We start from the raw sequence: 16,558 nt of genomic DNA on the forward strand, positions 1-16,558 counted from the left end.
GATTGTTAATATTTGATATTAATTAAGAGTTAATATTAATTAGGATTAATTCATAAAATATAATTACAATGCAAACCAATTATATTAGAATACAGATAACACTTAAAAAAGCAAGTAATGTATGTGCTTTGTTAACACATCAAATAACAAGATATATTTAAAATAAAGGTCTAATATCAACAGTAATGAGCATGAATATTATGATATACAACAATTTAATGTGATATGAATATATCTGATTTCTATTGGTGACAAAATTGTAGATACTGCTAATGAATAAAGTACTTTGTGGCCTACATTCCTAATAGAAAGAAATGCTAAATTTCAGTTCAGGATTGGTGAAAATTAAATATCAAGAAAAGAAAAAGATTGCTTTTCCTGTCCAAATTCATAGACACCCCTGAAATCTACCCATGGATCCCAGGTTAAGAACGCCTGTAGCAGGGAGAGACAGACTATATGGGAGTTTTTAGCAGTAAGTCTGATAGAAAGGCTGACGTGGTCTTTAGGGTATAGTGGTAAAGCAGATGGAAATGAATCCTGTCGAGTCTTATTTCCACTGATCATTTCTGATGCAGGAGCTTCCCTCAAAGAGTTAATATCCTGTCCAAAAATTTGGCTTATGTTTTCTAATCCCAAAATTTGATTATAGCAATAGCAAAATTTCATGCTCCTTTACTTTAATTTCAAACTCTCTGAAGCCTAATGAATTAAAACAACGTACCAGTGTATATTGCCATTTTGTCTAAATATTAGATTTGTGTACAGCTTTTCAATGCAAAATACTTTGGTAGAAAAAAATGAAATGATTGAATCAGTGATTGTGATCTCATATCAAGTGAAGGGGGGAGCTTTTATTTCACCTTTATTATCTTCAAGAGAAAGGAAATAACTTTGCAATATTAATACAAGGGGCTACTTTGGTGTCTTTGTCAGGACTGTATGGAAGAAATCAACCTGTTTAGTGAAAATAAACTCCATTTGAAGCAAATGGGCGATCAGTTGATCAAAGCCAGCAATAAGAGCAGAGTTGCTGAAATAGATGATAAGCTCAGCAAAATTAATGATCGCTGGCAACATCTCTTTGACGTCATTGGATCAAGGTAAGAAAACCTCAAAAACTGCTCCTGGTTTTGACAACTGATTTTCTTCTAGAAATTTTCATCTGAAAAACAGTACTCTTCCTATTTTTCAATTCTTCTATCTTAACTAAACTTTCAAGAGCTATATCAGTGTAAAGTGTTGTTGCATGTTTGTCAGTAACAATACAAGTATGTGACGGATGACAGAAAATTTCCATTAGTCGTCATGCCTAGAAGCCCCTCTGTTCAGTTGTACTGGGAGGATTTTAGCAGCTTTTGAAATGGCGATTAAGTGGCACAGTGCTTGGAATGATGGACATGGAGTCAGGAAGACCTGTTCTTCAGACACAACTGACTGGGTGGCTTTGGACAAATCACATAATCTTTCTGTGCCTCAGTTTCCTCATCTGTAAAATATGGATCAAATGAGATAACATGCAAAAATCTGTAAACCTTTAAAGGGCTATATAAATGTAGTGCTGGTGGGAGTAGTGATGATGGCAACAGGGAGGAGGAGGAGGAGGAAATGATGATGGACTAGAATCAGCAGAACAAAATGGCTCATAGTGAATTGTTAACTAATAGGAGAAGGGCAATAGTAAGAGAGCCCTTAGCTTCCCTTGGAGAGCTAAAGTCACTAGGCACAGATAAACGCCACTTTCACTTAGGGAAAGAACTACCAACTGTGATTACTAAACCACTGTCAGTGATCTCTGAAAGATGTTGGAGAACAGGAAAGATAAAGCAGGAATGTTGTTGTACAGTCGTTTTCAGTTGTGTCCAACTGGTTGTGACCTCATTTGGAGTTTTCATGGCAAAGATACTGGGAGTGGTTTGCCATTTCCTTCTCCATCTCATTTTATAGATGAGAAAACTGAGGCAAACAGGGTTAAGTGTCTTGCCACAGGGTCACACAGCTAGTAAGTATCTAAAATTGGATTTATACTTGCTCAGGTCTTCCTGACCCCAGGCCTGGCACTCTATCCACTAGGCTGCCTTGCTGCCCAAAGTAGGAATAGAGATAAGAAAATGACCAGATAATTCAAAAAAGGCAGGAGAACAAAGTTTGTACATTATTAGCCAGTGAACCTGATTTAAATTGCTGGCAAAATTCTAGAATGCAGTATTAAAGGAATAGTTAATAAATTTTTCAAAAAATAAGCAGTCATCACAAAGAATTAGAATAGCTTCTTTTGAGTCACACCAGGCTAAAATGATTGATTGCTTTTTTGATAGAGCTTGTAGGCTGGTAAATCAAGGGCAATATTGATAAGGATAATAACTGACATTCAATACTTTAAAGCCCACGTATTATCTCATTTGATCTTTAAAATAACCTAGTGACAGGAGTACTACAAATAGTTTGCAGGAACTGTTAATGTTCATCTGAATCTCATATGATTAGTCAGTCAGTAATAATTTGTTGAGCACTTTCTGTGTGCTGGGCACTGTGGTAAGCTCTGGGGATACAAAGAAAGGCAAAAGACATTCCCTGCCCTCAAGTAGCTCACAATCTAATGGGAACAGTCAACTAGTAAACATGTATAAGGAAGCTATGTACAGGAAAAATAGAAAATAACAGAGGAAATGCACTAGAATTATGAAGGATTGTGAAACTCTTCTTGTAGATGGTAGGATTTTAATTGGGACTTGAAGGAAATGAGGAGGTAGAGAGGTGGAAGGCATTCCATGCATGGGGGGACATCCAGAGAAAGTGCCTGGAGCTAAGAGGTGGAGTGTCTTGTTTGTGGAACAGGAAAGAGGCCAATGTCACTGGATCAAAGAGTACATGAGGGGGCTAGGGTTATGAAAGCTTTGAATCCAAACAGGATTTTGTATTTGATCCTGTATGTGAGAAGGAAGCAGTGAAGTTTGGCTATGGGAGTGACATGGACAGACCTATTTTTCTTTAGGAAGATCTCTTGGGCAGCTGACTGGCAAATGGACTGGAGTGGGGAAAGACTTGAGGAAGGCAGATCCACCATCAAGTCAGTGAAAAAGAACAGTCATCAGATGATGAGGGCCTGTACCAGGTTTGTGGCAGGGGCAGAGGAGAGGAAATTAAATTTACTAAGGATCCATTAACAGACATTTATGCAGCAGCAGCTTTGTGCCAGGCACCGTGCCAAGTGCTGGCAATACAAAGACAAAAACAAAGCAAGAATCAGTGAAATGGGGATAAATATAAAGCTTTATACTTGGGTTAAAAAAAATCAATTTCACAAGTACAAGATAAAGGAAATATGGCTAAACAGCAGTTCTGAAGGAAAAAACAAAATATAATACAGACCAGAAGCTCAAGAATATGTTGGAAAGTAAATGCAATTTAAGGCAACATTAGAGAGAACTAGAGTTCAGACTAGAGAAGGGAATATTTGTCCTGCCTTTTGCCCTCATCACAGCACATCTGCAATGTTTTTCTTCATTTGGGCATAACACATCTTTTAAAGTACATTGATATATTGGGAGAATGCCTAGAAGATGGCAACTGAGCATGAAGGGCCTTAAGCTCATGCCACTGATATGAGGATTGGTTGGAGGAACTAGAGATGTTAAGCCCAGACAAAATAAGCTATTGGACAAAACGTGACAGTGGACTTCAAGTATGTGAAGACCCTCAAATGGCAGAGAGATTGGACTCTGGACCCCAGTGGGCAGACCTAGGAACAGTAGTTTCAAGAGGGGAATATTTAGGCTTGATTTAAGCAAAAAATGACTAACAATTCTATCTCCAAAAGTAGAAGCGGCTGCCTCAGGAGGTAATGAGTTCCCCCTTGCTGGGGTCTTTGAACATCAATAGGATACGTTAGAGTAGGGATTCTTGTTGAGGAATGGGTTAGAACAGATGATCTCTAAAGCCTTGCTGACCCAAGAGTGTGAGTCTGTGAAATGATCCACGTGTTTAATTTGTATTTCCCCTCAAATTGTGTTGATTGGGGACTTTTCTTTGGATCTAAGGATAACTTGCAGTGTTGAACAAATGACACGTGATCTATGGGTTGTCACACTATATAAATATGCAGTGTGCCTCATGGATATTTGACACCAAGAGTATGTCAGTTTTCAAAAAAGATGAACTTATGCATATGTTTGTTGAAGTTTATACAAGGTTAAAAAAACCCATCTTTAATGAAATAAGTTTTAGATCTGTCAGTTACAGATTCAAATTCTAAATATTATGGCCAATTTTTATTTATTTGAGGCTCGTTCAGCATATTGACTAACCAGGTTCTTTGCGTGCAGGAGGCTATATGATACCATGAAAAGAGCCCTGGCCCTAGAGTCACAGGTCCTGTGTTCAAATAGTGCCTCTTGTATTTTCTATCAATGTGATCTATGGCAAATCACATTTTCCCTATTTCCTCATCTGAAAAGTGAAGGAGTTGGATTAGGCAACCCTTCTAGCTGTAAATCGATGATGCTAGGATCTCTCTTTTCTCTGGCCCTGCCTTCATTACTCATGGGTGGATAAGAGACATGAAAGGAGGAGGAGAGTGTGTGATTGTTTGACTCATTCTGTCAAAAGGTTTTTTGTTCTTAAGGGAGGATAAGTTTTAAAACTATTGTCTAAAAATAAGGGATTGAGTTTATTTATGGATTTCAGCATATCAGTATTATACCAGCTCATTATTATCAAGCATGAGAGACAGCATAGTGTACTAGAAAGAGAACTTGAGGTTTAGAAGGACAGAGTCTGGAGGAAGAAGGAGGAAGTTAAAGAACAAACCCAGATTGTAGACTATCCCTCGTTTGTTAACTCCCAACCTCCATTTTGGAGCTTTATTTTTTAAAATATTCTGCTTTAATTAAACGCTAAGATGGAATATATCTTAGGAATTAATAATTTTTAAAGAATACATTAATATATTACTAATTATTAATTAATATAATTTATACAATAGGCTGCCAGGTGGCCCTGTGGATAGAGTGCCCTGCCTAGCGTCAGGAAGACTCATCTTCCTGAGTTCAAATCTGGCCTCAGACACTTACTAGACGTATGACTCTTGGGAAGTCACTTAAACCCCATTTGCCTCAGTTTCCTCATCTATAAAATGCATTGGAGAAGGAAATGGCAAATTACTCCAGTATGTCCGCCAAGAAAAGCCCAAATGAGGTCGTGAAGAATTGGACATAACTGAACAGCAAAGATTAATTTAATAAGACTGGTATTGAGGTTAATAATATGACATATTAAAGTCTGGGGTTTGGGCTAGAATTCACATTTCTGAAGCTTTTCAGCAGCTCTCTCAGGTCTACATGTGCTTGCCTACCAACTACATTTTTACAAAAATGTCTATGTGAGAGGGACCTTTCCATATGTCTATTGTCTAAGATCCCTAAGGGACTTGTAGGGTGAGTTTCAGTTATTCTTCTTTAAAACGCACAATATTTTTCAAAATTGGTGATCAGTCATAAATACCGTAATTACTGCTGAGCTTATTTGATTATAAATATTAAATGAAAATTAAATAAGGGAAGTTTTGTTTTTTCTTTCCTGTTCACATCATTTCAGAGGTAATACCTTTGGAAAATCAATTTAAGACAAGTATAGGAGAAAGAGACAACTAAATTATCAGGGGGAGTTGTTTGTTTGGGGCTTTTTTCCCCAGCTCTGTCAGTCTGGCAGTTCATCAAGTTTTATGAGAAACTTACTAGTTTTTTTTCTTCTTTTTGTTTGGTTTCAGTTTTTGTTGGTTTTGATGGTCATGTGATTTCACTGATCTGTGTAACTCTCAGTAAGGAAAAAATGCCTTATCACAGATCATAGATTTAGAACTGGAAGTGGCCCCTGCACCAGTCCATTTAGTCCAAACCCCCTCATTTTGTAGATAAGAAATCAGAGACCCAGAGAAGATGAAATGACTTACCCAAGGTCACATCACCCTTCTTCGAATGCAGATCAGCAACTGTTAGGCTATTTGTAGTCATTAGAGAAGGAAAACCTGCTGGAAAAGATACTCGCTGTAGAGGCAGACAACCTGGGTTCAACTCCCACTTTTGTACCTTATACTTAAGAGTGACCTCAAGCAAATCACTTAACCTCAGTTTTAAGGTCTTGGTTTCCTCAGCTGCAAAATGAAACAGCTCAACTAGATGACCCATGAGATTCCCCCACAGCTCTAGATGGATGAATTTTAAGAATTTGCCCATAGCACTAACAGGGTAGGTGCTTTCCTCAGGATTACACAGTCAGTATGTGTTGGGGGTAAGCCTTGAATCCACGTCCTTCTGACTCACAAGCTACCTCCTTATCCATTACATCACACCGCCTCTCCAACTTTTTCAACATTTTAGGTATAACCTTTTTTTATTTAAAGAAATACTCTTTTCCCCTTCTATATGCTCATTCTTTTAGCTACCACATCTATTTTCAAAAAAATATTAACTACACATTTAAACTATAACTTTGCAAGACCAAGGAAAAGGAAGTTTAAATTTAAAAAAAAACCTTTTCGATAAGTCAGTCTTAAAAACAAAGTCCTATGGTGTGATTTATGTAGCCAGATCAAAGCTTTCTAGGTTTGAGCAAACGTCATTCATACCATCATCTCTTCTCCTGTTCCTCTTCGGTCCAATGATATTATGGTGTCAAAGTTCTGGGATCTTTTATTTTTAACTGCTCTCAAAAAAACCCAATTGGTGCCTTAAAATGATGACTTCTCTTTGTGCTTAAGCAAGCTTACAAAAGAGAGATTTGATTCAGATGTTTTTGTTACAGCCTACATTGACTGAGGCTTATGTACAACAGACAGAGCCAGGATTTGAACCAGGTTCTTTGCATCATCTACTATGCCACACACATTTCAAAAATTTCTTCCTTTGGAGAAGATGAGAATTTTCTCTCTTCAGAAAGAGAGAATAAACAGAATGTTGGGTGGAGAGAGCTGTTCTAGCTGCTAGTAAGAAGCAAGTATAGTAGGGAAAGTAGAGTGTAGTATAAAGGGAAAAGCATGTTGTATTTTTGAGTCAGAGAGACTGGATTCAAATCCTGCTTCTGTCACTTGCTTACTTACCTGTGTAAGGTGTGTATGGAGTGTTCAGGGAAGGTGTGTACGGAGTGGTCAGAGAGGACGAGTACCTCCGGTGTGTGGGCTCGCTGAGCCCTTGTCAGGGCTGCTTACTACCTTTGGGGTCCACCTTCTCCTACCTCTCCCCTGTAGCTCCAAGAAGTGATAGCATGTGTGGCAACCACACCCTGGTAAACCATTTTGGCAGAGGGGCTAAACCAGGTTGAGGGTAACAGATAGGCCTCAAACCTGTTGGTGAGTTAGGGGGATGTCTACCCCAAGCATGTAAAGCCTTTCCCTGGCAGAACGGGTGAATAAGAACAATTTGTTCTCCCAGCTCTAAAATCACTAATCCTATAAAGGGATCTTAGAGGCCATCACAGGTAATCTCCTCATTTGATAGATGAGGAGGCTGTAGCCCAGCATAGGCAGCAAGAGGTAGAGCCAGGATTTGAATCCTTCCCATCTAGCTATAAATCCTATAATCGTTTTGCTCTGATAAAGAATAACATCAAAGCCTGTGTATACACCCCATAATTTTCTCTTGAGGGGGGAAATGTGAGAGAAAGGCATATTCAATTATTACTTTTTTTTTTTTACTGGTTTCAGTATTTTTAAATTTTGAAATTTGCTTTGAAATTTGAATTTTAAAACAAGTGTCCTCTGGCATTTTTTAATTTGATCCGTTAGTTTTGCTATGAGGAAGTCTTTCTTCACATGCCCCAAATTTCAATTTTGTTTTTCTTTGCAGCTTGGCTCAGTTCAGAGTACCTCATAAATAACCCATTTGCTGCCACCCTTGAGATAGTACTGTGTCCTCAGCTTTGCAATCTCTAGCGCCAGAACAAAGGCTGTGTGCAAGAGAAATAGCTTGGGATACTTGTATATTAGAAGGGGAAAAAGCTGAAATTAAAAATTACAGTTAAATGGAGAACAAGATTTCCTTCTTTCCCTGTGACTGTCACTCTGTACTTGTATGGGCTCATCGGTTCCTTATTAAGGAGCATTCAGGAAGACCGCAGAGATTTTTGCTTCTATGGAAGATGCTGAGAGCAGTGGATAAATAGGACGCTGGGGGAGGAGGGGTTTCCTCTTCCCTAAGTGAGGTGGATGGATATACAGGCATTAACAAGGAGCTTTTCCATTATGACCTGCGGAATGATTTTTTTTTCTCATAAATAGTAAGTGCTATTTCAATCACCCGCTCCATCTGTGTATGACCGTGGCATGTTTGGGGACACTGAATAGGAATTACCAGCTCAGGAGTCCGGCACTGGAAGTGTGTTCGGCATTTGGGGGGGGGAGGGTGGGGAGAACGGAAGGGGGATGGGCACTGCACTGACTGTCTCTGTGTCTGTGCGCGTGTGTGGCTGGCGTGTGGCTACGGGGTCTGCCTTTGACAAGTGGTGAGAATAGATGAAGCTGAATGGAAGACCTTATGCTACTGCATAAACACTGTTGTGAGGCCTCTAACTTCCCGTAATAGTGATGCCAATGTCACAAAACAGGGGCAGGTTTCAAGCTTCTGGGGTAAATAAATGTCTTAATATGAGAGCTCATTTCTTTCTTAGGAAGTAATCGTGATACAAAATGAGTTGTGTTCTTTTTGGTAACTAGTAGCTTCCTGCAGGATTGAGATTGAATTATTTCAACCAAAAATTAACATTGAACCCATACTCTTAAATTAGGCATCTTTCAATAATACTGTTAATTCTCAGTAATTTTATGATTAATTTGCTGACCAAGGATTTTATAACATAGGTTTAAAACCTTTAACTTGCAGAGAAAAAGACTAAACAATAAATTTATCAGATGCACATTTGCATAGATTTTAAATATTTTTAAAGTACATTTTTAGTTTTGAAATTAAGGTAACTGGTAGTATTTAATGCTACACATTAAGGTAGCTGGCACATAGTAAATGCTTAATAAATACTTGATTGATTAAAGAAACATCACTCATGATTTTGCAAGATTTTTGTCTTTGAGAAAGATGTTGATATTTTCTAGAGGGAAAGAGAAAAAGAAGGGTGTTCTGGTAATTCAGCTGGTTGAAATTAAAAGGGGAAAAAAAAGCCTTTGTTCAACAGACCTAGCTTAATTTCTACATATGGCGATGTTGGTGTGCCTTTGGCCCTGACCTTCAGCAAATGAGCTTCATACTCTATGGCTGACTCTGAGTGAGCTTTCTTTATATTTTGTTCAGCTTTGACAAAATGCTCTTGGAGTTTCCATCAGGTCACCTACTTCATTCCATTTGTGATGGAAAATAAGTTGTTTATCCTGAGTCTGCCTTTTTCTTTTGCATACCAAAGTTTGGGATTCTCCTGTAACTTATACGGTTGCAAATTGATGCAGATAAACATTTGTATTTTTTACTTTTAAAATGTGATTTACTGACTACTGGTTAAACGAGTGCAGAGATTTGACAGTCCTATGTATCTCCTTAAATGGTAGATATAATATGGGTTTGCATCTTGGTGTCATTGTTTTAATTTCTAAAGAGGTTTCGGTGTTACCAGAACTTAGCCTTATTTTATTTTTCAATAGAAAAATTAAGGAAATATCCAGTTGACCTATGTAAAAATACAGTAATCAGATTTGAAAGATTGGGTAGAATATTGTTACAAAATCAGTAAAGGCTTAGAGTAACACTTTTGATGGTTCTGAAGCTAATTGTAATATTTTGAGGAGAAATATTTAGAACATATTGTTAATTTTTGATGTATCATTTGCTAAGTTACTGTACCTTGTCCAGATGTGAGAGACGGGTTCTCTCATGAGAGAAGGTTCTCTCCCTTTTCTTGCAGAACGTCTTAAAGTGGAGGCTGGGTCACTCCATGGGTGTTATAAAAGGGATTCTTAGTCAGGGGGGAACTAGAGTGGATTACCTCTGAGGTCCTTTCCCACTCAGAGTCTGTGGTCTTTATGTAGAGATGGGATATTTGCTTTTTGAAGTAATCAGTATGGTGTGAGCAGTTTAATCCAATGAGGTCTGGTAATGGGATTTATAAGAGCAGAGAATTTAGAAATGCAAGGGACCTTGCAGGTCAACTAGTCCAAAATCTTCATTTTACAAATGAGGAAACTGAGGCCTAATTGGGTTAAGTAAGTAGTAAGTAACTTACTGGATGTTCTACCAGACAGCTACTGATATTCCCACCAACTCAAATTCTGTGATTCAAGGTCATTTAATCCAGCAGAAGTAAGATTGGAACTTCCATTTTTTCCTTCTGAATGTAGTATTCTTGCACTTCAACATTTTTTTTCTTTTCCTGTAAACCTGATGTTATCAACAGTGTTTATAGGAATTCTGTAGCTTTCTTCTTTTTTCAAGACATTGACCATTTGCAGGCCTTTTGTCATCAATGTGACTGATATATTCAAAATGACTGAGCCCTGTCATGTCAAAAATCTTGAGTACCCTTTTTTATCAAAAGTTGAGTAGAGCCAGGGCACAAAACCAGAAAGTAAGCTGAATCACCATCTTTGTAAACTTTGTAATCCGAGCTTTCTTGCCAAGTTTTATACTCACCCTTCCTTCAAACACAAAAAAAAACCCCCCCGAATGCCCCAGGCTTTCTGCCAGCCTCCCTGTAGTGCTCCAGGGTCAAATAAATGGCTCTCACACCCTTGTGTCTCCCCCCAGGGTGCGTGCAGCATACCTGACCACCTGGGTTCTCAGCTCAACCCCTTCTGAGCTCTCGAGTTTTTATAGCTGCGCTTGCCACTCCGCACAGCATGTGTGGCTTGTTCCTTTGGGCACGTAGACTCTTTTGTTGCCTTCATTGTTTTCTTTCTCGTTTCACTTTTTCATTCTGTCCTTCCTCATTACAATGACAAAGGCTCTCGAGTTCTTGTGAATGAACGTTGGGTTAAATAGCCAAAGGAAGGAGTAGAGGGGGCAGCTGTGTAGGATCTGGGGGGGGGGAGGTGCACGGACAGACTTTGCTTTTCTTTTCCTTCTGTGCTCAAGCTGTGGATTCTTTACTGGCCACCCCTCCTTCCAGGATAGCAGCTGCTATGTGTTGTTTGTCTAAAGACTACATGTTCCACAATGCAGTTCACACCAGGCAGCTGGAGTTAGCCTGGTATTCTCTCTGGTTACAATAAAGTCACAGTAAAGCATTTGGGATGAGCTGGGCCCACTTTTAGGTCCAGATTTGTTTCCAGGGCTGGATCCAGAATTCTCCGTGGAGCACTTTTAATTTTCAAAAATTCCAGTGTGGTTTTGAAGATAATTACCTCTCCATAGTGTGAGACAGGAAACTGACATTAAAAGGACTACCTAGGAATCATAGAATCTTTTTTAAAAATTAAATTACATTTTTAATGCACAAAAATCTACCTTCTCTCTCTTCCACTCCACTCCCCGCAAAACAGACTTCTGCAAAGGCTATGTCTAAAAGAGAAAAATTGTACATTCGTGTGTGTGTGTGTGTGTGTGTGTGTGTGTGTGTGAGTGAGTGATAGAAAAAAAGAGAGAGAGAGAGAGAGAGAGAGAAGTGAGTTTCTGCACTCTGAGGATTTCACTTCTCTATCAGGAGGTAGATAGTTTTTCATCATTAATCTTCTGGAGTTATGGTTGGTCATTACACTGAGCAGAGTTCCTAAGTCTTTCACAGTTGTTTGTCTTTATCATATTATCATTGCATAAATTATTCTTCTAGTTCTCTTTACTTCATTCTGCATCAGTTCATGTAAATCTTCCCAGGTTTCTCTGACACCATCCGCTTCATCATTTTATACAGCATAATAGTATTCCATTTCATTTCTGTACCCTAACTTATTCAGCCATTCCCCAACTGATGGACACCCTCTCAGATGCCCATTTTTGCCACCTCAAAAAGAGTTGTAAATAGTTTTTAACAACCTTGATTAGAATTTGCATAGTTAGGACTAATCCCTTCCATAACCTACCCTCCAAGACCTGCTTTACCCTCTTTCTTTTTCCTCCTGTTTTCCTGTTGAGTGAAATGTATTTCTGTATACATTCTGTGTGTATTTTCCCCTTTGACCAGTTTATGAGAGTGAGATTTGTCAGCTATTCTCCCCCCACATTCCTCCTTGTTTGTACAGACTTCTACTTGCACACTTGCAGTATGTAGGATAATTGTCCTTAATCTTTCTTTCTCTTCCCCCCTCATATATTCATCTTCCTCTCTCTTTTCCATTCTTCTTTTAAGGTCTTTTAAGAGCTACTCCCAGGCCTTCTGTCTAGTTAGATCCCCTCTGTGAACCCTAATCATGACAGGGTCAGAGGAGACACATGTATCCTTTCCCCATATTAGAACATAAGTTCACATTCTATCTATTGCAGTAGCCTTGTTTGGTTCCTTATGATTGATTATTCTTATTTACCTTTTAATGTTTCTATTAACTCCTGAAAAACCTCAAAGTTTTTGTTGAGCTCCAGTCTTGCTTCTTTATAGTGGTGGCTGCTAAGTAGTGTGTCAGGCTAAATCTGACTGTGGCTTCTCACTACTTGAATTCTTTCTGGCTGCTTGGAGTACTTTTTCTTTGACATGGAAGCTCTGAATTTTGGCTAAGATGTTCCTGGAAGATTTTATTCTGGAGTTTCTTTGAGGAAGTGATTAGAAGATTTTTTTTCTATTTCTACTTTGCCCTCTTTCAAAGAAATCCGGGCAGCTGTCTTATGATTTCTTGACATTTTGAAGCTCTTTTTTGGGTCATGATTTTCAGGATGTCTAAGTTTCTCTCCTTAATCTGTCTTCAAGGCCAGTAGTTTTTGCTGATACCTTACATTAAGACACCTTACATTTTCTTCTATTTTTTTTTCAGGCTTTTGATTTTGTTTTAATATTACTTATTGTGTACTTGAGTCTTTGGCTTCTATTTGGACCACTCTGCTTAGGCAAAGTTTTGTACCTCCTATGCCAAGTTATTAACTACCTTTCCAATTCTTCCTTCCATAGCTCTCATTTCTCTTCCAGTTTTTTCTTCTAATGTTCTCATTTCATTTAAATAAAATTTTTAACTCATTAATTTTTGTTTCCTCTCTCCCAGGAATTCTAGTTGAATTTGTGCCCTAGCTATGTTTTTCTTTGAGATTTTGCCTGTAGATATTTTTGGAATTCTTCTCTTCTTCAGGGTTCATATCTTGAATGTAATAATAGCTTTTTGCATTGGGATTCTTAATCTGTTTGTCATTTTCCAGCCTACTTCCTAACCTTGTACTTGATGTTAGGGCCAGGCTTTGCATACTTCTGGAGGGAATGTCAGGGTTAATCTTTTGTTGCTTTCTTGGGGAAACGGCTCAAAGGGACAGCTCAGCTTGGGGATCTGCAAACTATCAGCTCCCAAAGTGGTCTGATCCAGGGCAAAGTCTGATCGTTGTCTACGCTTTGTCAATTTCTGATCTGGATTGCTTCCTTTACCCTGCATGAGGTCACAATGCCCTCTTCTGGGGCTGAGATCTCCTTTTGCCTGGGTGCACAGCTTCTCGCTGAGCTAGAGTGCTCTTCCACAGCACACTTCTGGCCAGCCCTTATGCACAGTGTCCACAGACCTCTCTGTTTCTCTAGGCTGACCAGTGGTGGAAAAATCTCTCACTGTGATTTATTTAATCTTGGATTTCTCCAGCAGCATTTAGTCTTATGCACTTTCTAGATTTGTTAAGAGGAGTTGGATTTTTGTTTTTGGTGTGGTGGGTGTGCTACTTCAGGGAAGCTTGTTATACTTCTATTACTTGGCCATCTTGGCTCTGCCCCCTGGTATCAGAAAAAGAAAGAAAGAAAGAAAGAAAAAGAGAGAGAGAGAGAGAGAGAGAGAGAGAGAGAGAGAGAGAGAGCAGAAAGCTTACAGTTTTATTGAACTTCATTATGTGCCAGGAACTGTACTAAATAAACACTTTACAATTAGAATTTGATTTGGTCTGCACAACAATTCCTGGAGGTAGATACTATTATTATCCCCATTTTACAGATGAGAAAACTAAGGCAAACAGAGGTTAACTGACTTGCCCAGAGTCATACAGCTAGTAAGTGTCCCAAGATCAAATTTGAACTCAGGTCTTCTTGACTCCAGGCCTAGCATTCTGCTCACTGTGCCTTCTAGTTGCCCGAAAATCTTAAGAGCTGGAAGAGATATAAGAGAAAAATCCAATCCCCCTCATTTTACAGAGGAGGAAACTGAGGTGCAGAGAAGTAAAGCAACTTGTCTGATGTTAAACTATTAGTTAATGTTAGAGCCAAATCTCTCAATTTTCAGTCCAGTCAGTTCTTGTGCTTTTAACTCTGTGCCTTGGAATTCCTTTTAAACTACAAAAGAGAGATTGGATATCAATCACATGATATGATAGTGGGTTTTTTTTTCCTTGAAGAAAGGACTAGAAACCTAAATGAACGCCTTTTTTTTTTTAAGAGCCCCTAGTCATTGATTTGTTTTTTCTTTACAACAGTAATGTAAGCAGGCAGCACTATGCTACACAAATCATGAAATCAGGGGATTTGGTGATCTGAAATTCCCAGGTCTCTAAGATGGTCCTTTCTTCTTCCATTCTAAACATGCAACTATGGTAGGGCATTTCATGAAAGCATTTTATTGAAGATAATTTGGAACCCATTCGCTGGTAAATTAAATTATTTTTCCCTCTCTCATCAGTTATTCATTTCTATGGAAAATGAATTAAGATACACTAATGTCCTCACAGAATATGCTAAATCAAACATAGTTGTTTAGTCTTCCACCAGCTGAACTGTGCCCAGTGGGATAAGAAATAGATAGGTGGCGTAGAAGTCCACATTATGCTTGGCTTGTGAATGCTGTTTGCTCTTCTGGCTAATGTAGATGCAGGATGCTTCAGCAGGTGCAGGGTACTCGGTGCCATCAAACTCAAACTGTCGGTGCCAAATGTTTTGCTGTTTAGAGATTCTTCACTCAGAAGAAGAGAGAATGAGTGGGTCAGATCCTTCCAAGGGAGCACATTATTCCCCAGGCCACTTCTGGTGTTTCAATAAATGCCACATCAACGAAGGTTGCTTAAGCGCGCATACAGCTAGATCAACAGTTGGGGATGAGAGGTGGTGAGCAAAAATCTGGGGTGGTAAGTAGGCTCCTTAGAAAAGGTTGGAGGGGCAGCTAGGTGGTGCAGTGGATAGAGTACCGGCCCTGAAGTCAGGAGGACCTGAGTTCAAATCTGGCCTCAGACCAAACACTTGACACTTACTAGCTGTGTGACCCTGGGCAAGTCACTTAATCCCAACTGCCTAAAACCAAAAAACAAAAAAAAAAGAGAAGGTTGGAAAAAAAAGAAGTTGAGGATGGTGGCATCTCATTTCTTCTTTAGGGTTTCCATGGCCACCCCATCCTAAATGGCCCCTCTCTGTGAATCATAGGACTTTACAGTTATTTGTAAGTTTGTGTCCATTAGGAAACCAAGTAATCTATTAGAATTTTAACATCCAAATTGTTTATCAGATCTCTTGTCCAGTGGACTGTTCTTGCAGCTATTGAAGTGACTGTTTGACACTCAGTTCCTCGTTACTTCATCCAGCACCATTGAACCAATTGACCGTTAAGACTCACTCCTTTTAACCTCCAAAGCCTTGGCTGGCGTGTTCCCTGCATCACTAAATGTTGGGGCTTTTTCCTCATGTCACACATTTTTTTTTCTCCTGCAAATATATTCAGGGTGAAGAAGCTGAAGGAGACCTTTGCTTTTATACAGCAGTTAGACAAAAATATGAGCAACCTTCGAAGCTGGTTGGCTCGAATTGAGTCCGAGCTTTCTAAACCTGTCGTTTATGACATCTGTGATGATCAAGAAATCCAGAAGAGACTTGCCGAACAGCAGGTGGGAAAACTGAAAATTAATGTTTTAGAATGTAGTTCATTCTAACTTTTAAAAAATTTGTTTCAAATTATTTATTTCTTTACAACTTTCAGAATGTTCATATATCATATGCTGGTTTCTTTTCAGAGAAAACTTAGTACTGTGCTCATAAATGTATAAAGCACTCCATTTACTGGGGGTACAAGTTTCTCTCATCCACAGTCTTTTCTGTTGAAACGCAGAACTGCATTCTGTAAAATACAGAACTTGATTTTTGGAATAGGTGAGAGAATTTAGGGACATGATCAATGTGGAAGCCTTTGAATCAAAGGAGTCTCTTTTTTTCTTCTAACAAAGCTTCCTTTGGCCTTTAGACACATTCTCAGGTGTGTTTATTAATTGACTGTGATAGAAATGGCTGGAAACAGGTTTAGACCATTAGCCATTAAGGACTGTTAGTTGTTATACATTTCTTTAAGCCAATGTTACATATAGCTTGAAAAACCCTTCTGGTCTGTTGTGCTCCTGACTGACTCTCTTCACAAATGTACATCCCCCATCCCCCATCTCACATCCAAATAGTGCCCGAGATCATTCCTATGGGATTATAGATTTAGAACTAAAAGGGAACTTGGAGGTGATCTCGTTCTTGTAAAGAAAGCAAAACTGACGCC

At 38.8% G+C, this 16,558-nt stretch overlaps 1 protein-coding gene across 1 annotated transcript in view; it reads left to right on the forward strand.

Annotated features, from left to right (window-relative positions):
* The window catches only part of SYNE2 (spectrin repeat containing nuclear envelope protein 2), a 352,560-nt gene that overhangs the window by 306,457 nt on the left and 29,545 nt on the right, over window positions 1–16,558 (forward strand). Inside the window, 2 exon segments of the mRNA XM_020986547.2 lie at window positions 937–1,103; window positions 15,743–15,905. Of these exon segments, the coding sequence (XP_020842206.1) occupies window positions 937–1,103; window positions 15,743–15,905 (330 nt within the window).

The sequence above is a fragment of the Phascolarctos cinereus genome, unplaced genomic scaffold (assembly GCF_003287225.1).
Source record: "Phascolarctos cinereus isolate Bilbo 61053 unplaced genomic scaffold, phaCin_HiC Scaffold_3;HRSCAF=262, whole genome shotgun sequence".
In the NCBI taxonomy this organism is placed as follows: Eukaryota; Metazoa; Chordata; class Mammalia; order Diprotodontia; family Phascolarctidae; genus Phascolarctos; species Phascolarctos cinereus.